This window comes from Aquila chrysaetos, chromosome 1 (genome assembly GCF_900496995.4).
Source record: "Aquila chrysaetos chrysaetos chromosome 1, bAquChr1.4, whole genome shotgun sequence".
NCBI classification, from domain to species: domain Eukaryota; kingdom Metazoa; phylum Chordata; class Aves; order Accipitriformes; family Accipitridae; genus Aquila; species Aquila chrysaetos.
The window spans coordinates 37328829-37352324 of record NC_044004.1 but is presented as its reverse complement, the minus strand read 5'-3'; the positions used below and the strand labels follow the sequence as shown (position 1 = coordinate 37352324).

General features: G+C 41.3%; 2 protein-coding genes and 1 long non-coding RNA gene across 7 annotated transcripts in view; 2 read left to right on the top strand and 1 right to left on the bottom strand.

Annotated features, from left to right (window-relative positions):
- Positions 1–434, top strand: part of LOC115353300 — a 32191-nt gene extending 31757 nt beyond the window's left edge. The window contains exon 3 of the long non-coding RNA XR_003927543.1: positions 342–434. This is a non-coding gene — a long non-coding RNA (uncharacterized LOC115353300). The remainder of the gene's footprint in view (positions 1–341) is intronic.
- Positions 1–9792, bottom strand: part of DCTD (dCMP deaminase) — a 63364-nt gene extending 53572 nt beyond the window's left edge. For 2 of the 5 annotated variants that reach the window (XM_030042172.2, XM_041122062.1), the window contains exon 1: positions 8254–8432. The gene's annotated coding sequence lies outside the window, so the exon portion shown is untranslated. Of the gene's footprint in view, positions 1–8253; positions 8433–9084; positions 9101–9680 lie in introns of those variants that run through there. The other 3 variants (XM_030042118.1, XM_041122065.1, XM_030042338.2) reach the window with 3 other exon arrangements.
- Positions 9257–23496, top strand: part of WWC2 (WW and C2 domain containing 2) — a 108317-nt gene continuing 94077 nt past the window's right edge. Inside the window, exon 1 of the mRNA XM_030041688.2 lies at positions 9257–9774. Within this exon, the coding sequence (XP_029897548.1) occupies positions 9644–9774 (131 nt within the window). The 5' untranslated portion in view covers positions 9257–9643. The remainder of the gene's footprint in view (positions 9775–23496) is intronic.

Below are 23496 nucleotides of genomic sequence, written 5' to 3'. Positions count from 1 at the left end.
GATCAAAAAAGATCTCTTAAAGATACATACAGAAAAGCATTAATCTTTCATGTGGTGTTACGGACACAAAATGTGCATATATGTGCTTTTGAGAATTTTTTTATGTTCTTTTTGAGTTTTTTTTCTGAAACATGATTTCCATGAAGTAAATCCTTGATTCAAGAAAACCTCTTTTCATAAACAACTCCTTACCTTCCTCTCCCCTGCCCCAGTGTATTTCTTTGCCTCCTCTTACCAAAGCAAAACAAAAGCTCGTGTTACCTTGCTCATGATCTATGAAAACCACCTAAAACTTTAAATATATGGATTTAATTGGTCAGATCTTTGCTTTCTCTTAACAGCATCTCAGCGCCTGTGATTAGTGATGTTACATGTAACTTGAGAACAGCTCTCTCCCTGCAAATAGTGTAGAAGGCACACCGATTCCAAGGGTGACAACAGCTCTCAACCTCCAGTTCCTGCCTCTTCTTCTTCCAGCTCTCACTGGATGGAGCTGCTGTTGTGGCTATTGGTGCTGTTTTGAGGCCACTGAAGGACGTGCAGCATATTCACCTCCACTCGGAGCCCCTCCCGAGCAGAATCCAGGGGCAAGCACTCCTGTTTTGGCTTTGACCCTATTTTTCTGTCTCACAAGAATCGGATGGTTTGAGTTGCAACCCCAGCCACTGACTCCAACAGCAGATGTCACTGTCGGCAGCGCGGTCCTTTGCCGGCTGCTCACAGCAACACAGGTATGGAGGTGACTACAGCCACTAACAAGACGTTTCCACAGAGTGGGGATGTGGGATGCTCCGCAGAAGGGACCACCATGGTTGATACAGGTATGACAGCACACCTTGGGGAGCGCAGCTGGGAAACACACCAGCTCCATGGAGTAAGCCAGGTCTGCCAGTGTTAGCTCTGCTGCAGCCCCGGCCCTGGCAGATCAGAGCCGACAGCTGCGGAGCAAAGGGAGTGTCAGAGCGAGCAGGGGTAAGAAGAAAGGAGGTGCGAACGGGAAGGCAAGAAAAAGAGCAGGAACCAGCGCCTGCCATGGAAAAAGGTGACACTACCTTTCCTGCCGCCACCCCCATCAGTCACATCATCAAAAATTACTGTGAATCTTGCTTTTAAGTATATGGGGTAAAACTAGATGGAAGCTGTACAACTACTGGTGGCGGGGGAAGAGAGTGAGCGGCTGCGTGGTGCTTAGTTGCTGGCTGGGGTTAAACCATGACAACTACCAGCCCTTGTTCCGCTACATTTTGAAGATACACTCCACTTTATTTCCTCGGGTTAAAAGGCCTAATTCTGCAATCTGAAAAAAAGCCCAACCTAATTGTTTCTTGAGTTCCTGGAGTGGGAAGCAGGCTGCCGCGTAAGAGTATCGTACTTATTTCACGTTTGTTATGTTCTGAAAAAAATGTATCAATGGTTAAGTAATCAGAGAGTTTCTGAGCTAGTGTTTGAAAACACCATTTTTCTTCTTTGTAGAAAAGAACACTTTTATTTGTTTCTATTGCTGAAGGTGGCATGTTGAGTTGTACAAACATGTATTAATGCTTCCATAGAAGAACCAAGTTTTTTTGTGAGTGATGACATCCATGATACCACTGAAGGCTGCAGAGACCGCAGTCCTGAGGAGGTTTCTCTCTTGTTCTGATTGTCTAGTGAGACTAAAGGCAAAGCAGCACTTATTCTGAACACCTGGCTGCTTGCTTGCAGGGGCACCTCTGGCCTGGAGTTCAAGAAGCCAGTTTGCAATGCAGTAGTTCCTTTGTTTTGGTATGTTTGTATTATGTGGCACACTTCTGTGCTCTTTAAAGATGTAGAGAAATGGGCAAACGGGAATCTCATGAAGTTCAACAAAGAGAAATGCAATGTCCTGCACCTGGGGAGGAATAACCTCATGCACCAGTACACTGTCCAGGCTAACTGGCTGGAAAGCAGCTTTGCAGAAAAAGACCTGGGGGTCCTGGCGGGCAAAAAGCTGACCATGAGCCAGCAAAGTGCCCTTGCAGCAAAGGCAGCCAGCAGCATCCTGGATTAGTCGTATTGCCGAGGTGATCCTTGGTGATCCAAGGTGATCGAGGGCGGTGATCCTTGCCCTCTACTCAGCACTGGTGAGGCCACAGCTGGCATGCTGACTCCAGTTCTGGGCTTCCCCATACAAGAGACATGGACATGACATACTGAAGAGTCCAACAAAGGGCCACAAGGACTATTAAGGGACTGGAGCACCTCACATATGAGGAAAGGCTGAGAGAGCTGGGACTGTTCAGCCTGGAGGAGGCTCAGGGGTATCTCATCAATACATATAAATACCTGAAGGGAAGCTGCAAAGAAGGTGGAGCCAGGCTCTTTTCAGTGGTGTACAGTGACAGAACCAGAGGGAATAGGTGCAAAATTAAACAAGAAGGTTCCCTCTGAACATCAGAAAACACTTTTTTCCTGTGAGGGTAAGCAAGTACTGGAGCAGGTTGCCCTGAGAGGTTGTGGAATCTCCATCCTTGGAGATATTAAAAAACTGTCTGGACATGGTCCTGGGCAACCGTCTCTAGGTTGCCCTGCTTAACCAGGGGGGTTTGAATAAGATGACTTCCAGAGGCCCCTTCCAACTTCAGCCATCATGTGATTCCTTTGGTGTAAGCATCAGCTGTGTATCCTTTGGCTTTACATTCACACCTTTACAGAACAGCTGATTATCAGCAGCAGCTCTGACATTTCATAGTCTGAGGATTATGTTTTAATACTTAAATTTTGCAGAATTTGCCTAGCTTTGAATTATTCTGAATTCTTGTTCAGTGTAATCTTTTTATGCTGTTGGAAAATACACTTTATTAGTGTATTTCATTTATGAACACACAAGTACAGCTAACTGGAATTTATGCTTTTGTTATGTTTCTCCACCAAGAAACTCAAAGGAGAGAGCTGTTGAAATATTGTCATGTTTCTTATATGTGGACACAAGCATTTCATAACATATGCTTGACCATATGGAATTGATAACTTCTATACACATTTTACCTGGGAATGAGATACTGAATAAAAGGAATTTTTGTATGGATTATAATCTTTTCCTTGTGATAAGAAAGCTTACCCCAAGTATTTCTGAGACCACATATTGAAATAATAAAAATGACACAATGCAGTTCAACAAAATTAGCTCAGGAGCTGAAAGCATCCTATGTTCTAATCCCTATCCTATTTCATTTAGGTATTTTTTACTCCATCAAGTCACTTAATGCTTTTTTTTTTTTTATGTCCACTGCAAAGTGGACATAATAATATCATGCTGTGTTCTTCATATTTTTTCAGTCCTCTATAAAGTGCTAACATTGGGATTCTAGGTTTTGGACAACCAAACTAGAATGAAAATTGCCATGGGATGATTCATACAATTCAGCAACATCTCTAGCAGTCTAGAAGTGCTAAATCTTGGTATTGATGCATCAGTCCCATTTTTGCTATAAATTTGCACAGATTCAGATTTTATTTTTGCAGCATGGTTTTTTAGCCTCTGTTAGCAATAAGATAGGATTGAGGTTCCTTTGATGTTGCCCAGGACAGATGTTGAAGTACTTTGCATTCATGCAAAGAAACTTCACTTTTTTGAGGGGAAAGAAGGGGTGAAAAGTCGGTAAAGAGAAAAGAAGCATTTTTTTTTTCATATTATAGTTTAGCAGGTTCCTGCTGGTTTTGTGTTTCAAATAAGATTTTTCATCTGTTAGAAGAAAGGTTCCCTAAGCCTCTCCATCAGTCAGAGGATTATTTTTTTTTCATAATTCAGGTGTTAAATACTCGATCAGTCCAGTCTACTTCATTTACTGCACTGTGTTTCTGAAAGTACATGGATGATACAGAGAAGAAACGTACTTCACGATGTCGTTGCTAAAACATTTCTTTTTGTATTTCATCCGTTGCCACCGCTTAGATACAACACAGCAGACATACATTAAATGCTTTCTTCTGGCTGTGGTGGGAGCACTTACTCCTTGCACCAGTAGAGAGGGACTGTTAAAAGCATTAGTTCTGTAAACCTGTGCACTTGTATGATGCTTGATGGAGTATCTTAAATACTTGAAGAAATTAATCGCTCTTCTCCACCAAGGCAGTTGTTATTGAGAAACTCCCTCATTCTTCCCAGTCTGCTGATCAGCAGAAACCCTCTATTGCTGGCCTACTTCTGTCTCACACGCAGCCAAAAGAGAAGACCGGGCTCTTCGAACCTTCTTGGCTGACCAGGCGTGCTTTTGTGGTTCTCCGAAGCCATTAGACAGCAATGAATAGACACTGCAACTCCATAGATACGATGAAACGTAGGAAAGTTAAATTTGTGTGTACAAGTATCAGAGATACATTAAAAAAATAGAGCAAGACTGTTTCTATGGGAGGTGTAACACCAAGCCAACATACCAAGGCTGCATCAAGAAATTCTGCGGGAATATGCCTCAGAGGCTAATCTGGACCTCATCAATCCTAGGGTTTTTAGAACAACCAAAATTCCCCATCTTCTTTTTCCTTTGTCCACAGAAACATCAGCAGTATGAATTAGAGTGAACAGAACTGAATGCTAAGTTAATTTAATGAGTGGTTTGGGGTGAGTTTGAGATTTTACCATGAAAACATTATTCACATTTCCATAGTTAGGCTTGAGGCAAAGCTCTTACCACACCAATTCCGTTCTACCTACCCTAAACTTTTAATCAGACTAACAATCAGTTAAAATTGTTCAGTGTGCTTATTTTCAGATTTGTAGGATTAGAAATATGTCTGCAAGGACTCGAAATGTGTAATTGCTCATTACTTTCTCCTATGCATGCCTGAAGGCAAAAATAAGGCCAAAATTCTGAGAAAAGCTAGTATATTTGTTTGAAGCAGAACCTGGTATGGTCTTTTTCACTGATACTCTAGGAAGTCTTTGTAGGACATCCTATTTTAGCAGCAAGCTGTCCAAATGAATGTAAGTGGAAAGAGCAGGCTTTGGAGTAACGAGAAAAGCTGAATGAACATAAACATTATCTGGCTCCATTGCTTCTGCAGAGCTTCATCATAAATTCAACCAGAAACAATATTATTCAAAGATCTTTTACTCTCAGATGTATATATGCATCAGAAGCTGACAATAGTAAAAGTAGCACTCTTCTTCCTTTCCTCCCTCATGCATGTACGCTGTTTTTCTTTACAGGCCTTTTTAAACTGTTCTTAAAATTAAAAATCTCACTGCATAAAGGAGTCCTACTTTTGGTATGGGTTTTTTTGGAAAACATAGCTGTCAGATAAAATTCACTGTTGTTAAATAAACAAATATTTATAATGCTGAAAATACTATTTTTAGAGTTCTACAGTAGCTATATGTGAGGGAAGTCAGACTTGTCCATATTTGGTGGTTTAAGTGTCTAAAAAACCCCAACATAACCAATATATATTTTCAAACATTTTTGTCAGATGTTTTTAGAAATTAATTCTGTCACCATACTTCATAATTCATTCTGCAGTGGAGACTGAACTATGCAGATTTTCAGGGAGACAGCTGCAGCTCTTGATTCAGAGCCATTTGTGGATAGTACAAGTTAGAGTTGTAACAGCTGTAAATTTCTTCAGGGACGTCACTCTAGTGGATCATCAAGTTAAGGGAGTCTTTTGTTATGGAAGGACTTTTTTGATCACAGTCAGTCCCAAGAACAGATTTACTGTGAAAAAAGAAGCAAGCAGGGAGTATCAGGAGATTAACTACACTAGTACAGACTGGAGTAGGGTATGCTTCTTGTTATGTGACAGGCCACAATCATTTGCCTTTGTAGAACCCCTTTCTCGATTCAGCCACTTCCACACTTGTGTTTCAAATTTTCACATAGACATGTTTTCTCCTAGCTGATAACAGTAAGCAGAAAGGACACAAAATAGTTATAATTCCCCTTAACTCAGTCCTTTAACTATGTACTGCTTATAATGTGAACTTCTCCAGAATAGTTAAACGTACATATGCAAAGCAAAAGAGAGGAACAATTAGCTCCTTTTCATTCAGCATATCTTGTTATTTATCATACTTACTGATAAATACTTAAGTCATGCCATAGCTACATTGTTCTGTGCTTTTGGACAACTCCTTCGTATGCACCCTTCTGTGTTTTGAATAAAGCATGCTTACATCTTCTGAACTATGCTGTCTTATGCAATTAAGCCAAACAATCTGTGGTATGCTGTCAGCTGACAATGTCAGCACAAAATGCTAGGCAGGTTATCAGTTGAGATGTAGGAGGTATACTTGCAAAACTACTTTTAGTTAAAATTTATAGCATATTTTAGGCTAAAAAGGATCATTATGAACATCTGTTCTGCCTTCCTATATTGGACATGTGAAAAAATATTAAAGCATAGTGGAAGAAATTATTTTCTACCAGTCCAAATTGCAAAACTGCAAAAACCAAGAGGATAATTGGATTCTGTTTTGTACAACAATAGCAGTCCTTCAAAAAGCTAAATGTTCTCACTGGTAATACTAAAGGTCTGGCATTTATTTACACAAATATTACCTACTTTTTGTCACTCTGGCTTCAAATATTGTCATTCCTAAGTAGTCCTAAACAGGCATTGTGGACTGTAAACTCTAAATATAAATACAAACACAATGAAGTACTCAAACAATGGAAAATGGAGGGAGGAGGGGGAGATCCTAACACTTACCATGCAACAGTTTATATTTAAGTGTAAGCACATTTGTACATGCACACACAAGCATATATATATAGAAATTAGACAATTATGCAATGATCTTAGTGTATTTATTTCCAAAAATTAAGAACTGAAATTTTGATCTGTTTGTGCAAATGAAAATATTGATGTTTTCTGATGAGAAGTTTTACCCTGGTAAAGATGGTTATAAATCAGATCCACATCCATGTGGATGTGCCTTGGTGGTGACATAGAATAGGAATTAGGTATTACCTCAGGTGCCATAATTAACTTCAGGGGAAGTATTGACATAAATGAGGTTTCAGTTTTGTCTTGGTATTACAGCTTTTCTAATCCCATTCTTTCTTTTATGTGGATTATTTAGGGGGTAGGAGTACAGGAGTGCTGCTGTATAACAGGCCTGCTTTTTCAGGATGAAAAAGGCTGCATCATTATGAAAGCTCCTTGTTTATGCCAAAGTAACTGGCAGCTAGTTTCAGAAAGAAAAGTATATCTTCTATAGCTTTTTATCAACTTACATAATAAAATGTGCTATTGATAACTCAAACCGAACTTTAAAAGGGAAAAGGAAATCCAGTTTATCCTGTCCCACAACTGCCACATGTACTTTCTCACTGTAGGATGTCATCTATAAACAAGTTTATAAAATTAGAGTAGACTATTTAAAAGGACACAAATGTAAATGGATAGTAAAAGTGCCTTTTTACACTGATGGAAAACAAGACTGGACTTTATAAATCAATCAGCTCATTGAAACTTAATATTCTCAATGAAAATAAATGAGTCTGTCACTTTAATAGGCAATGATCCTGTTGCTTTCCCTAAGTGGCTGAACTCTTACAGATATCCAGGAGTTAGAATGGCTCAGTTTTTCTCCACTGTTAACCACCAGGGCCTTACTTCGTGTATGTAGTTTCACTGCACATTACCTTAATGCAACAGACGTAAAATAAAATCTTCAAGATAGCCTGGAGCTCAACATACAGGTATTTTAGGGAGGCATACGAGCCATTTGCAGAGACAGTGTTACAGAATAAAGTAAGTAGAATGACTAAAATAATAAAAATCTTGGCTCTAGGAAATTGGCAGTTAGCTACATTAAAATCATATCTTGCTGGTAGTTTTTTTCTATTTAGGAGCAGATCCAACAATGGGACTTAGATACCCGTAAATTAATTACTGCAATGCCTGTCAGCTATGTGGCCTCTGAAGTGGAATCCAAAAACTTGTTATGTACTGAACAAGTCCAGTACTTAGTAAGTGTAAATTGTCTCAGAAGAATAATTCATAGAGCTGAATGCTAAAGATAGCTATAATGGAGTAGATAGCCAGATTTAAAAAAAAAAAAAAAAAAAGAAAGAGGACATCTCTGGGTCCCAGGAAAATTTTGTTACTTTAAACCAGTACTTTTACAGGAAAAGGAATAAAACATTCTAGCAAACAGGGACTAAAACTTGGGTTACCAAGGAATCTTAGCCGCTAAACTAGGGAGTCACATTCCCCCATAGGTGCTCTACTTCTAGTGCCAAATCTTGGGAATCAGATACACATGCAAATTAATAGAGCTTATTAAGTTACCTTCTATCAGCTGAACCATGGTAACCAGCCTGGAGTACTCTTCTCCTGTGGCAAATGCGAGATAAACGCACAGTAATTCACACCTGGTTTCTAAACTTAATGCGACTTAGCTGCCTGCTTTTTAGGCCAGGGGAGTTCAGGGCACAAACGGTGTGTGCATGTATTCTCCACTTGTGCTTCTGTTAATAAGAAAAAAAAAAAAAAAGGCATAAAGTTTAGGTACTTCCAGGGTTAAAGAAGGGTTCCCTTTTTCATTTAAATTTTGAACTCGGGTATTTTAAACGTCAAGGTCTTTTTTTCTTGAGCCTGGCTGGAGTTTAGGGAGCGTTCACAAGGATGTGAAGCAAGGTTAGCAGGACCCGAACGGAAAGGAAAGGAAACTCTCTCGACGCCGCCACGGCTCAGGGCAGGGAGGCGGTGGCAAAACTGCCTTCTCCCGGGGCACGTTCCCCGTGCCCCCCAGGGCCAGGACATCCCCCGCGCCACCTGATGCGGGGCCGGCAGCAAGTTCGCAGACAAAGGTAGCTTTGTCTGGCCGCTGGGTCTGTCGGTCGGTCGGTGGGCCGGCAGCCCTCAGGTCGGGGCGCCGCTTCCCTCGCCTCACCGCGCCGCAGCCGTTTCGCGCCGCTCTCCCCCGCGGGCTACTGGTGGCTGGGGCGGAGGGGGGGTGTGTGTGTGGAGGGCTGCCTCGTCCTCCCAGCGGCCCAAAAAGGCTGCGGGGACGTGGCCGGAGTGCCTAACCGCCGGGAGCTGAAGGCGCGGGGGCAGAGGCGGTTGTCGGCCGTGGCCCGCGAGGCCGCCGCTCCCCTTACTCAGGTGGTTGTCTCCTACCCCGCACCGGCCGAGCCCCTGCGCGCCGCGGGCAGAGCTCGTTTGGAAGCAGGAGGGGCCCCCCTTGCCGCCTTTTCCCCCCCCCCCTCTCCTGCCCCCTGCCCTACGCGCTCCCTCGCTGGACGTTTTCTGTCCCGGCTCCGCGGCCGGGGCCTGTCCAGCCCAGCCCGGTGGCGGCGGGCAGCGCCGGCAGGGTTAACCCTGAGGAATGCGGCGGGAGGAATGTGCATGCAGATGAGATGGATGCTAATCTCATGCTAATGAGCGGCGGCCGCGGCTGCCCGGGGCTCAGCCGGGCTCCCCGCGCCCAGACGGCAGCTGGGCTCCGCCGGCAACCCTGACCCGGGCTGCCGCGGCGCGGGCAAGGCGGCAGCCCAGGCATGGTGGACTGAGACCCGGCCGCGGAGGAGGGCTTCCCTGGGCTTCCGCGAGCGGTCCGCTGTGTGCCCCCCCCGCCCGCTCCCGGCCCCTTCCCCGTCCCCCCGGCTCGGGTGGGGGCTTTTCCCGCTTCCCGTCTTTCTTTCTGTCCCTATGGAGCAGCTACCCCCGCCGCCCGACCATGCCTAGGAAAGCGGGGAATGGGCAGCTCCCCTTACCCGATGGCTGGGAGGAGGCGAGGGATTACGACGGCAAAGTCTTCTACATCGACCACAACACCAAGCAGACCAGCTGGATCGATCCCCGGGACAGGTGGGTGCGCGGGCAGGGAGGTGGCGAGGCCCGGGGCGGGGGCTCGGAGCGGCGCTGCCGGGCCCTTCGCCGCCGGGGCAGCTCCGTGGCGGAGGGACGGGACGGGGAGGGGGGGGTGCCCCTCTCGGGGCGGGGGTAGGGCAGGAGAAGCCCCTGTTGGCAGCCGGGCACGCCGTGCCCTCCTTCCCATCGGTATGGGTACAGCCTGTTTTTAAGCCCCTTGCGTGAGTTGATGGCGGGGGGAAAGCCGGTAGAGCTCTTCCCGGGGTCGACGGGGCTCGCTGGCGTTTGGGGAGTTCCGACAGGTACCGAAGTTTGCGAGTCCCTCCCAAAGCAGAGGCGCTGGCTCTTCGCCATCCCTCTCCCCCGCGCGCCGCGGTGCGGGGCCGCCTCCTTCCCTCCCTCCCTCCCTCCCGGCTGGCGGAGCGTCCCGGACGCCTGTCCCTCCCGTGCCCCCCCCCCCCCCCCGGCCCCGGGGACCGCCTGCCCCGTGGCCGGCCCTGCCCGGCCCGGCCGTCCGGAGGGGTCTCGGCTGCTGGCGGAGAAGGAGCTGGGGCTGCGGGAGGCCTCGTGTGCTCGCTAGGCCTCAGCAAGCCCAAATCCTCTCAGCCCCCCGCCAGCCGGAGCCCGGGGTGTTTGCTGCCCTTTCCGGGTCTGAGCGCTGTAAATCGGCAAACCTCCTTTGAAAGCGCTTGGGTGAGCGAGGTAACCAGCTCAAAGGCTTCTCGCCCAGGAGTCAGCAGGGCAGGTCTTTAATCTGGGGAGGGATTCTGGGTCTTTGGGTAGGCTTCAGTGGCTGTTTTTGATAGCTGGATGATCGACGGCCAAGACACCTATTGTAAAACGTATATTTTGTCCAAAGTGGTCCCGAGAAGTAACTAAAAAACAAAACTTTGTGTGTATTATGAAAGACAATGTTGCTGTTGAAAACAGTGCAGTCTAATTATCAAAAACTTTTAAAAGACATTATAAATTTATGGAACAAGCTGCACTGAATTATAAATGAAGGCCTTGGTTTATATTTCTCCGGTGAAATTAGAAAAGGTAGTTGTGATGAATCTTGCTGGCTGTAAGTTGCATAGGGAAAGTTTTGACAAGCATCATATGCTGTGTTAGGCCTACTTCTCTGTCCTACTTGCTATAACAGCAAATTCCAGTAGTGGTAAACTTAATACTTAAATTCCTTTGTACTTCAAAATATGTTAAATACCTTGTAAATAGTAGTGAGGTGATAAGGTATGCAGGATAGTGGTTTTTATTACATCTGGCCTTCTGAGGTGATTATTTATGTTTTTATCACAGACAATAAAAAAATTTCTGGTTTTACTGTCTCTAGAAATAGTGGATTTGAAGTTTTGTTTAGTTTTAGACTTCTAATTTGTGTTTGCAAAGCAGAATACAAGGTGATATGATTGAGGTAAAGCAAAGTGTGACATTGGAGTGTACTCATTATAATACCACCTTGTGAGTGTACTAATTTAAAAATTTTTTTACACATTCTGTAGTCCTGCAAAGTTCAAGAGTATTCATATTTGGTGGTAAAATTTGAGTCTTCACTCTCATTAACAGAGTAGACAGCTAAGTGAGTAACACTTGTGTGTTTGCCATCCTGTAGGGATAGGATAAATATTGTTTCATTAATATCTTGATTACAGGTGAAAGAGAAATCAAGCCCTGAGACTTGATAATCTGTAATGAGAATGAAGGAAGTAAAGACCTTTTTCAGAAAGAGTGGTGTTTGAAATAATTGTTAACCTATGTCAGTCATGCAAAACAAACAGAAAGAGGGATTTTTGCCCTTGGTGCTTGAGAGAATCCATGCTTTAGTGTACATGGCTCAACTGTGAAGCTGAATTGCCCACACAGAAGAGAGAATGACAAGCCTATTTAATGAGCAGCTTACGGTATTTGTATTTACAATATCCACATTTGCAATCTGCATTTATATTGGTGACCTGGTTTGGAAAAGTAAGAAATGCATGAAAGTCCTGTGATGACTTTGCTCTAGATTCCATTGTATCTTTCAGGTATTTAGAGAATATACGTTCAGAAACCATACAGGACATAATTAGGGCTTGCTGTCAGAAAAATTGACAAGCGATCTTCCTAGTTTGTCAATACAATAAAATCTGGATTCGTGCTGTTTCTAAAAGTTATCTTAAATTGTCAAAATGAAGATAATGGATTCTACAGAAAGACTGAAAACATGTTCCCTTGTTTGATGATACTTTAGGACTTTTTTTTTTTTCCCAACTATTTTCTCTGATGGAGGTCATAAAGTTTTCATAATGTACTTGTGGAATATTACAGTACATGGGCTCCTAAAATCTTTCGTTGGTAAAGCAGGTGTAGAATAGATAAGTTTTGATGGACAATATTCCTTCTGCTGTTGTTACACTGCATTCTCTGGATGATTACATAGAAAAGTTATGCTTGATGTTTTAAAATAATTTTTATCCTCTTTGAATTAGATGATGCAAATACTGAAGACTAGTGCTGTGAGACATCAGCCATATGTCTGTGGATTGCCAGGTGTATTTGAGCACAATTAGGAACCTCTTTGTAACTGGTTTAAAATATTAATGTCTAGAAATAAGCTGACATTTGGAAGTGGCATATTTCAAAGCTTCTTGGAAATATTCTGTGTTTTGTGGTTGTTTGTTTTTTTGTTTTTTGTTTTTTTAAATATAGTGGTGCTTTTTCTCACGTACTTTTCTAGACTGTTCTGGTAGTACATGTATTTGTTACTGCTTATATGGTGCAGGTCTGTTAATATAATGATAGCCTTGTATACAGCTGTGAAAAAAACCTGACATCAGCTTCAAGCTTGGGGCTCGGTTTTCGGTTTTGCCCACTTCATTTATCTGAGTAATCCCATTGACATTAGAGAATCTCACACTTGTAAGGGCAAGAGTGACTTGGCTTGTTGTGTTTTAGGAGCGTTGTGGAAGCTATTTGAACTGCTCTGTTCCTCAGGGGTTTTTAATGTTTTGCACTATTCAACAGTGATGTTTCTCTCCAAACACTTAGGGTACTGTGTTGATTTGTTTTGAAGGCTGGTGGCCCAAAGAAAGGGCACTTTAAGATACGAAGTGTGAGAGAAACATAAAGGCAAGAATGTGGGAGTTGTAGTAACATTTTCAGTCACTAAATATATAGATGTTATTTCTTTGTTTATGACTCCTCTAAGCTACAGCAAACTGAGAAGTCACTGATCTTGACAGTTCTTCTGAAACTGGTTTATTGTAAGAAGGGAAATATCCAAAAATACCAACGTTATTCTGCTACTACTTGACAAAATTATTAAAAGACAGCTACGGACTGAAGAGGATGAGCCAGTTGAAAAGGTGAGAATGGGTTAGAGGAATTCATACTTTTCTTTGAAGTTCCCTTGAAATTCTTTCAAGTTCCTGGGATGCTGAATTACAGAAAGGTGTTGGTGTGGGTTTTTTTCTGATAGACAATTAAGAGGGGCTTGGGGTGGAGGCAGAAATTTGAAAAGGAAAATCTTTCATTTTTTTCCACCGTTCAACACATTTTAAGTAGGCCTCATGTTTGTTATATGCCTTAGTGGAACCAACAGAGTAGAGCACCGAGGAGGAGCAGAATAGGAGATGGGAATCTCAGTACCCTCAAATCTTCAGCAGTTGGATGACATTTGATTTTCTCACCAGGAATGCAGGACCTTCATATCTTGGTTTCTACATAGTAAATCGCCTATGCTCCACTGCTGATCACCACTGACTCAAAACAGATTTTTTTTTTTTTTTATATAGCTTGCCTAAAATGAGTTCCACATCACAAATTCTGAAGCTGCAAGTGATCTTTATTTAACTGTTTATCTGCATTCCTGTCAGAGTAGTAAGGAGTGAGCTGCTATGAAAACAAAACTATCCTTCCTTTCTTTCTGCCCCCTTTTCAAGTCTCTTTCCACTGAGGAGAAAAATCTGTTTAAAATATATCTGTACATTTGAAATAGTTGATAGTATACTTTGGCTAGAATGTTTCTAGAGTGCTTGCTAACTATATAACCAAGAAGGTGCTTGAGAAACATTAGATGCGCGGAAACGAGAGAACTTTCCGACTTACGAGATTGCGAAAGAGTTTTCTTTGTGGTGATGGGGAGAGGGAATGCAGTTTCCATTGCTGCTTTCATCTTTTGGGGAGGTTGAAAACACTACCAATTTTTATCATGGAATTCTGTAACTTGTGCAAGATTTGTCTTAATTAGAACATTTATTAGCTTTCAGCAATTGAACTTTGCATGCCCTTTTCCCTTGGAAAAGGGCACTTTGTTCCTTGCTTTTTCACTGGAACTTGCTTTCTCTTGTCGTGTGAACAGCAGAGGCTGTGAGGAGGGAAGATACTGAGGTTGAAGTTAACTTGAGCAGGGGGCCTTACATCCTGTCTCTTTCCTGGGCACAACCGTAGCTCAGGGGTGCGTGGTAGAAGGCTTCCAGTCTCAGTGGAGACTCGGAGAAATAGGAGGCGTATAAGATAAGTCAAAGGTAGCAAATAAGAGGCAAGCAGAAAAGGGAATAGCATGATGGGAGGCATCATCAGAGACTGGAAAATACATTTGGATCGATTCTTTTTTGCATGGAAGTAAGCTGTGTTGTGACAGATGAGTAGAATAACTTTTACTGTCTGAAGTGTCTGGTGTCTGAGGCAAGTACAGTTCTGTGTGAAGTTGGTGATTGCAGGACTTCAGCGAAAACAGGAAAAAAATTCTGAAATGTTAAAATTTGTGGTTGGGAGGGAACAAAATCTAGGCAAGATACAGGGGTATGATTCATCAGTCCTTTGAAGAAGAATGATGTTAAATTGAAGCGTTAGTCATTACATTTTGAAAGGGATGGATCTTAATTCTGTTTTAAGTGCAAATCTCAACATTGCTGATTTAAGGTACAACTAGAGCAACTACCTGATAAATCCTTTCTTTAGGCTGCTGCTTTCTAAGAATGAATTAAATGGCAAATCATCACTGAATGGTTGGTTCCCTTTCTCATTCCCTTTCTATTTTGCCTTGCATCTCCCTTGTTTGCTAGTAACTGAGGAAGGAGTGGGGCTTTTACGTTTTCAGTGGTGTGGAGCTGTTAAATGATTGCCTCAACATACCTTATGAAATTCTAGCCTTAATAAGAAATAGTCACCTGCCTATTTTGGAAAATCAGCAGAGGATCATTTGATGATGCTCCAAGGTGTACAACTTGCAATAATCCTGTAGTGAGATAGGATGATGATTTTTTTCCCCCAAATGTCTTTTTTTTTTTTTTTTTTTTTTGCCTTGTTTCATCCTGTAGTATCATTTGCTGGTTTTTATTCTAATTCCACATAATTTGTTCCTGTCTCCTTGTCTGCTCAGGAATGTGCATATTCTCTGCGAAACTGTCTGGTATCTCATTCTGGTTTCAGTGACAGGTTGGGAACTGCTTTTACTTAATTAATGTATATTTATTCAAAATAAAACCCGTGATGCAAGTACTGAACTTGCAATGAGAGACTAGCTGTGTCTGAACTTCTGACACCTTCATTTGTTTATCCAGTGTAAAGTAGAATTCTAATATTACAGTGCTAATATAGCTGTGATAGCATCAGACAGTGTTAAAATACATAGTGATTGTGTATGTGGGTTTTTTAACCAGTCTGTCATTTGCTTGGGGCTATGTGTTGTTGATTTTAGCATTAGTGAAAATGGCTATGGTAACTCTGAGATAACGCTTTTATTCTTTATTTCTCTGGGAGTGATAGGGCTGCACTGTATCTTTCATCTCAGAGCAAGTGAAGTTAACAAGTCAGGAAATGCTACGGAGTATTTGCTTATGTGGGCAAAGTATGTACCACTGGTTAAAGCCAAGGACTGTGACCTGGTATGTAAAGTGGGGCAAGCGGTCTAGACTGTGGTTTATCCAGACCTACTAGTGCTTGCCTACTGGAGCTATTCCGATTAAAACCTATCTTGACTTGCAAGATGGTGTTACTGTAGTTGTCATACACAATGTAAGCCTTAATGAGAAGTTGTACACCTGAAGGAAAATAGACCTTTTCTCAAATGAATGGAGCTGAGCTGTTTGCTAGAGATGTTTTCCTACTGTAATATGGTTAAGCGAAGGAATACTTCAGAACTATCTTGTATTTTCAGAGAAAGGGAACTGGCTTTACTTTGAAGTAGTGGCTGGGAAAGAAGTTTTCATTTTTACAGGTAAGGGTCAATATTAGATCCAGTAGGACAGATTATTTACAACTTTAGAGATCTGTACAGATTACGTTAGGACTTGTTTTTCTCCAGTTAAATAACTTGGTTAAAATTCTATGCTTTGAATGTGTTATTAAGGTTATTAGACTAAGAAAAGAGGATTTCCCTACTTCCACTTACTAATGTTTGTAACATCTAAAGACAAGTTGAATTTTGTGAAACAGGTTTTGTTTTGGTTTTCTTGCTACTTTTTTCTTTTTAGCCTAAAAAAATGTTACAGATGTTTGAGAATTTCACTGTTTTTATATCACACACATGACAAAAAAACTAGAAAAATACTCATGGAAGTAATGGAGAAGATTGAAAATGGACAACTATACAGTAGTATTTCCATGGTGACACATTTTCAGAAAGGCACGAATAGAAACAATGCTAAGTTTCCACAACTGTTATGCCGGGACATGTAAATTCTTATTACAGCAACCTGCAAGGGAAATGGAAAAGGGTTGCAGAGGGGTAACACAGCGCACTGAGTCTGGACTGTCATGGTTCTGTTTACCTGTCCCTCTCCTGCCACCAAATAGTAAACTGATGCCAGGGGATGATTTGGCTAAAATTAAACCCCTCGTTTTTAAGGTTCTTTTCCAGCAGAATCAGCCTGTTGTGTCGCTGAATGGATATTAGTGCTGGTGTGAGGCAGGAGGCAAGTCCAGAGCTGGGAGCAAAAAGGGGAGAGTGGTGCTGTAGAAACCAAGATGCAGATGAGTCCTAGCTGCCATGGAACTGTCATCTTAGGTGTCCATTTCTTTTGTTGGGTTTCTCCATTGTTTTTTTTGTGCGTCTTTGTGTTCACCTTTGCTTTGCTGTGAACCAGCAGTACCACTGTCACAGACATCTTGATCCTAAATGTGTTTTCTGTCGCCAAGAAACCTTTATGATGTTACAAACTTTTAACTGACTTTTTAAATGTTTGTTAATGTGAAGCTCTTGTTGAAAAGAAATGTTGTCATTGCACAGTTGCAGAATTAGTTCCTGTTTCCCAGAAATGTGCTGCTGTTGCCAATATGCTTATGAATAGCTAATTTCTACTCTGTATGAAAGCAGATCAGAAATTCTTCGACTTTGGTGCATTTTTTTTCCTAATTATTTATAAAACATATTTTAGACTCTGCTGCAAAGTATCTCACCAGAATGGTGGTGTAATTCAAGACTTTGAATGTTTTATTTTGTGAACTGGAGCCATTTGTCTTCGTGTATTTGAGGGAGTCATCTGTATGGAGAAGTGGACTTGTCCTTCATTTGGAAGGAGCAGCTAGTGGCTGAAAAGGGGGGTGATACAGTAGTTATGGTTTCCCTTTTCTGTTGCTTGTTTGTGGGGGTTTGCTTTGTGGGTGTAGGGTTTGGGTCTCTTTAAATAGCACATTTTGAGTGTTGCTGAATACTACTGCTCTTGCCTGTGACTTTTTCTGTGCAAAACCATTAGTGATGGTGAAGTTCCTACCCGATGAAGTCAATCTCTGGCTCTTGTTTTTAAAAGGCTAATGAAAGGGCTTCTTGGGGGAGATTGCTCCCCCCCCCTCTTTAAATGTACTTTTTTAAGGCTAATTTGCTTTTGGAATTTTTTGCTTGGTTAACGCTTCTGGGCTAGAGGCAGTCTGTCAGTGGTATGAATGTATTCTGTCAACTGAAACAATCATTTGCATCTCATAGAACAAGATCAGATGCTATTCTTTGAACTTGGATACTGTTTGTACTTGAAGAAAGGCAACTTTATCTCATCAACTCTGAATACATATTGTATTCAAAGTAATTATTTGGGTATGTAAAGACATATTGTCTTGAGACAGCAAACTCAAATTTCTGCATATTCTTGCTGCATGCTATACAATACTGTATGTTTGACCTGCTTTGGTATGTCTGTGCTATTTTTCTTATTTATTGAATCAAACTTCAACCTTTATTTGAAAAACAAAAAGAACCACCATACTGGGATGCCTTCCATAATACGCTGCTTGTTCTGATAATCAGGTTTTCAGTGTCTAGAAATACCAAATTTTTTTACTTTTAGTATAGAGGAAAAATCTAGAAGAATCTGTATTTTAAGTAAATCCTGCTAGGACGTTCTCTTTGTATTAGCAACTTTGTCATGTTGTTAATGAAGGAACAGTACTTCACACACCTATTGTTTCTTTTTAAAGTACTTTTAAGTGCTAAACTGTAGTCTTGTCCAGATAAGCATATCTTAGGGCTTACAGAACTGAACTGTGAAGAATTCTTACTCTTACTCAATGCCTGTCCCTTCGTTCTTAAGAGCTTACCTCCCTCATAGAGCTGGGAACGTCTGACAAAGATGTGGGTATTTTTAATCATGTGGCAGATGAACTTTTGATATTCTGCAGATTGTGTACAAGCACATCATGCCATATGGCAGCAAATATGGCCAACACATGATGAATGGTGCCTGCCTTTTAGCTATGTGGCAGGCGTATGTCTTAGTAGCATCTTGTCAAGTAACAGGGTTTGACCAAAGCGCAGGTGTCCCCTGTCATATAGCTGAATGGCAGTGTTTTTATTGGGATCGCACTGTGGAGGAACAATTCTGGTTGCTTCTGCCTGTCACTCTCTGGGACACTTCTGGTCATCGGAGGACAGGGAGATTTGCTATGTGATTCTCTAATACTTTCAGAAGAGGAGGTATGGCCCATGTCAGCTGAAAAAGTGAGCATTTTAACCTTGCTCGCTGTCTGTGGTGGTGGATTGCAGAAAATTGTCAGGGAAAGACATTTATTTTCTCTTGATGAGGAAACGGTGGGCTGGGTTTTTCCTTTGTTTAATACAGTCAATTGTTAAACTGTAGTGCAGTCCAGAAATGCCTGTCTCATGGCCTGATGATCTGACCGAGAAAGACTACTCTTACTGAAAGCCTAGTCCCTTCATTGTTAATTCAATTTCCTTGCTTATGCTAAAAATGTTTATGTAGACTTAGAACTTTCTGCCTCTTCACTGATGTTAACAAAATGTCTCTATGAACACTCTTAATTGCTGTTAGAAATAACGCTGTGCAAAATTTCAGTTGGTTAGTAAACAGTTACTGTGCATCAGAGAAAGATGCGATTCAGATTTAACAACTAGTTTTTTTAAATGCTGTTACTTAGCAAATTATTACAGTCTCATACTGTGATTTGATTCATGTTCATGAGCTGTTCTGGCTGCGTAGGACCTCTAGGTGCATGCTGCTGTCCTCATTGTAGCCTGACCAATGCAGAACCCGACCAGGGGGTGCTGGTTTTGGCTTCTGTTCCACAGAGATCTAGTGGAGACCAGTTGTCATGGAGAAAGGTTTATAGTACAGTAAGGCTGGAGTGGCTGGGAGCTGAACTAGAGAGGGAACATTTGAATGTTTTTCTTGCTTTTGGGAGGGCAATGGGGAAAGTGGGACATGCAATGGAATCCAATGGACTTAGCTTCTGTGAAATAGTCTGTAGTTACTGTTGCTTGTAAAGCTCCTTTGATCCATATTTAATCTTTGGTGGTTTTGTCTGAGATGTGTACGATACAAAATATACTTGTGAGCTAAGTGACATTTTCTGTTCCATAAATCATCCACCACTCAAGCGTACTTGTACTTCACTTGTCAAATGTGTGTTGTTAATTGGGGTTTGGTTTAAATTTTAAAACATTTTGGCTGTCTTGAGTTACCTCAAGCTGGTATTCACAGTGTATCTTTGTATACATTGTTCCTTGATACAGCACCAAACAATGTAATTTAAATTTTTTACTATTTTTAAAGAGATATGGCAAGCATCCTGTGGGAAACTCATGAGCCTTCAGAAGTTTAGGAGCTTAGTAGCTTATTTTCTTTAGGAAGTGATGGCTGGGTAGGAATGTATTGTTCTTAATTTGTTGTTAAAACTTTGACAAAAGTTAGGTCATGGTTCTGCCCTAAGGACTATATGCTTTTTGTGTACTCTTGGGGATGTATTTCCCAGGTGTACCTAAGCCCACTGTCTATCCAAATCTGCCCCCCATATTCCCAAGATCAATACAATGTGTACTCAGTGTATTCACATATTACCGAAAAGAAAAATCAAGTCCTTTTCAGCTCATTCCGTCAGTCCTGCTTTAACACGTTATGTCATCTTGTACAGTAATTCGTGATAAATTTTAAAGTATGACCTTGCAAATGTTATGTATGATTGTATTTTTTCTGAGGTATTGCATTGCTTTTAATCACATTGCCAGTAATGGACAGTTTTATTGTCTGCGGGTTCTGATCAAAATGGTATTTTGGTTTTTTGTTGTTTGAGACTTGTAGTGCAGAGTGCAAAGATTTGCACTTACCCCACCTTTTTAGTTTGGATGGAATTGTACAGTGGTGAACGATTCTAGTTTGGAGTGCTATGGACTTCTCTCAGAGAGATTTGCAAAATCAGCTATGGTACGAGTTTAAGGCACAAAACTATTCAGTACTAAATTCCAGAGTGAACAGTGACAAACTGCCAAAACTGGAATTGGAATGTCCATAGAGTTGGAGAGAAGTAAACAGAATACTGCTCAGATGATGTGATCTCTGACGGTCTGACTTGAATTTCACCCTTCTGAAGTAAATCACAGTGTTCCCTTTAACTTACTGGATTGGAATGTAGACCTGTAGAGAAGCCCCAGAAGTTGAGGTCTTCTGTGTTTCTGTATCTTAATGTTCCTGGACAGTAGGAGTTTTGCCAAAGTTTTTCATATTTCCCACATTCTTTTGCAGTTGCCAGCTTTGTTTTGCACAGAAGTGGCAGGCTGAGGTGGTGCTTTAGCGGGTTACAGCATGAAGGATCATTTGGAATATGATATTAAAATAATTAAATACTTAAAATATATTTTGCTGAAGCATTGAGTAGTAAATGATTGTACATAAGAGCATGCAATTCAAGACAGCAATATGACAAGGAGTAAAGACCTCTATCTGTCATGTTGTGAGTATTGCAATGTTTGAAATGAACTGTTAACACACTTAGAATCATTCTGGTGAATAGTAGAATGGTATGGATGTGAATAATCATCTGAGACCTCTTCAGGACATTCCTGAAATAGTGTTCAGATGACTAGAGAAATTATGGGACGCAGCAAACACACAAACACCATAAGCCTTTTAGTCAGGCTAGTGTGGTCAGTGGTTTACTGCAGTATTAAGTAAGGCTTAATATGCAGGAACTTACATAGTAAACGGATGATTTGTTCAAGTTTCTGAGTTTTGTGTGTTCTTTTCTGTTTGTCCTCTGTTACTTCCAATCCCTAGGCTCTCTTTTTGTATCTACTTTTTGAGAGAAAGACTTCAGTGATCTAAAGTTTGAGGCTTGCTAAGGAGTTGTTTATTGGTTATGCTGCTGTGTTAGCTAAATTGATGATAATGTGGTCTAGAAAGAAGGTGAATTGCTTATAGCAAACCAAATTATTCTGGGGATATGGATTTGGCTTTTTCATTCTTGCTTATGTTCTTGTTTGCTTGTCTAGTAGTTGTGCCTCACTTGCTGGCATGGCTTACAATGATCTAAAATAAGTCATGGACTTCTGTGCTGTGGCAGGTTGCTGATTTGCATTCAGGACCTGGCTGGCCCATTTGCGCAGAATACATGAAAGCCATCAAAACTTTATTTTTCCAGGCAAGATTTTGGCAAGACAGTAAGCTCTGAGGACAAATGTAGAACAGTTAAGAGTTTTGTATTAAAAATATTTAGAACCTCCTGTAGCTGATATTTCATGTCTTTTTTTTTTTTTGTCAGTCAGGTTTTGCTTAAAAGTTGTATCTCCTTTCTGGTCATAGTTGTGGTGCCTAATGTGGCTAGTATTTTAAAAATACATGAAGAGTATTTAAAAAAAAAAAAAGGAAAAAACAAAGTAGTGTTCCCATAATCAACACTTCATTTTAAATTTTATTCTCAATTTGGCAGGTGTGCTAGATAGTTAAGCAGTTTCAGCCAGCTGCCTGAAGTTCTTGTGAAACACTTTCCCTGCAGGTGTCTGGTGTTGAGGGGTGACAGTATTTGTCAGAGGACCCTCCCTGTGGCAGTGCTGTCATTCCTTATTGAGGTAGTAGGTTTCTAACAGATCTTTTGGGAATAAGCTCTCATAAATGGCTGTTTTGTAATACTTTATTTGAAAAGTGTTTTAAAATGGCCAGTATTGGAACTTTATCTGAATGCTCTCTTTTTCCTTAGGTGTGAGTAGTACCCATCTGTTTAGGACATGCAGTGATGTTTAAAGTTCATGTTGCACTGATGATGAACCCAGTAACATTCAGATACCACGAAAAGTTTCATGTGGCCTTGATGATGGTGATGTCCTGGTGCGGGTATTTTGATTACATGAAAAACTATATAAGGACTTAAGTACTTAACTGTAAACATAAGATGATTGGATACTTGCAAAAATTTGGAAGGACAATAAGCTTAAAGGAAGACATTACTTCTCAGCCTTTTAGACCAATACATGGAATTCATCTCTCTGGAGGAAGTCGCCTGTGCAGATGCTTTATTAAAAGCAAACTACATCGTAAGCAGAGGAACCTGTGAAATTTAATATATTTTTTTCTGTAGATGTATTATTTGTGCTAGATTGCAAGCTCTGATTGGAGGTAGTCCACTGCAGAATGTTTATAAACTTCTTTCTTGGGCTCTCTTCTTCCACCTTTCATGTCACATGAATACTCTGATGTCTAGCAAAAGTTGAACTAGCTGTTTTTATACTCTTGGTAAGAGAATTAGAGGGACAGAGAGATTTTATACTAATCTTTTCTGCAGCTTTTCTTTCCTATGGTGGCTCCTGATGCCAAGATGAGATTTCATCCTGACTTAAGAATGGTTACATCTAAACAGAAGTATGTGTGTTGGGACATACCCTGGAAACCTAGTCCCACAGTCATCTGAAGTGTAGTTCTGACCACAACAGGTCATAGGTCTCTTTTGGCCCAGTTGATCCAGAAGTCAGCACTGGGAGATGGAACTGGTACTTAACCAAGTTTGACTTCATTATAGAGCGTCTGGCAACTCAGGAGGTTGGAACCACTCCCAAACCCCACCTTTCCCAGTTGAGATGTAGTCAAAGAGTCCTAACTTTCTTTTCCTCCTCGGGATATCTCCTTTGGCTGTGAATCAGCCTGACTTCGCTTGATAATGAAGGTAAAAAGGAATGCTGGGATGGCAAAATCTTTCAAACCGCCCGTTCCTATACTGAGCGATCTATTATCTTTTCAAGAACGTTTACATTGAAGTCATAGAATTCTTACCTAATCAGGAAGGAGGGTAAATAAACTTCCTGCTGCTGTGGGCAAACTCATCAAGGTCCAAGCTAGGCAATTTAGGGACGTGGTTTTTATCTGTAGTCTTGAGACCTTTGGATCTGCTGTAGAAATATCTTAAGAATATAATGGGTAATGGAAATCATATACTAAGTTGGAAGAGAGGGGAGTGGGCAGAGAATCTACATGATAATTAACAGTCTGTTTCTTTTTAATTCTTTTTTAACTAAAAAGAAGCAAA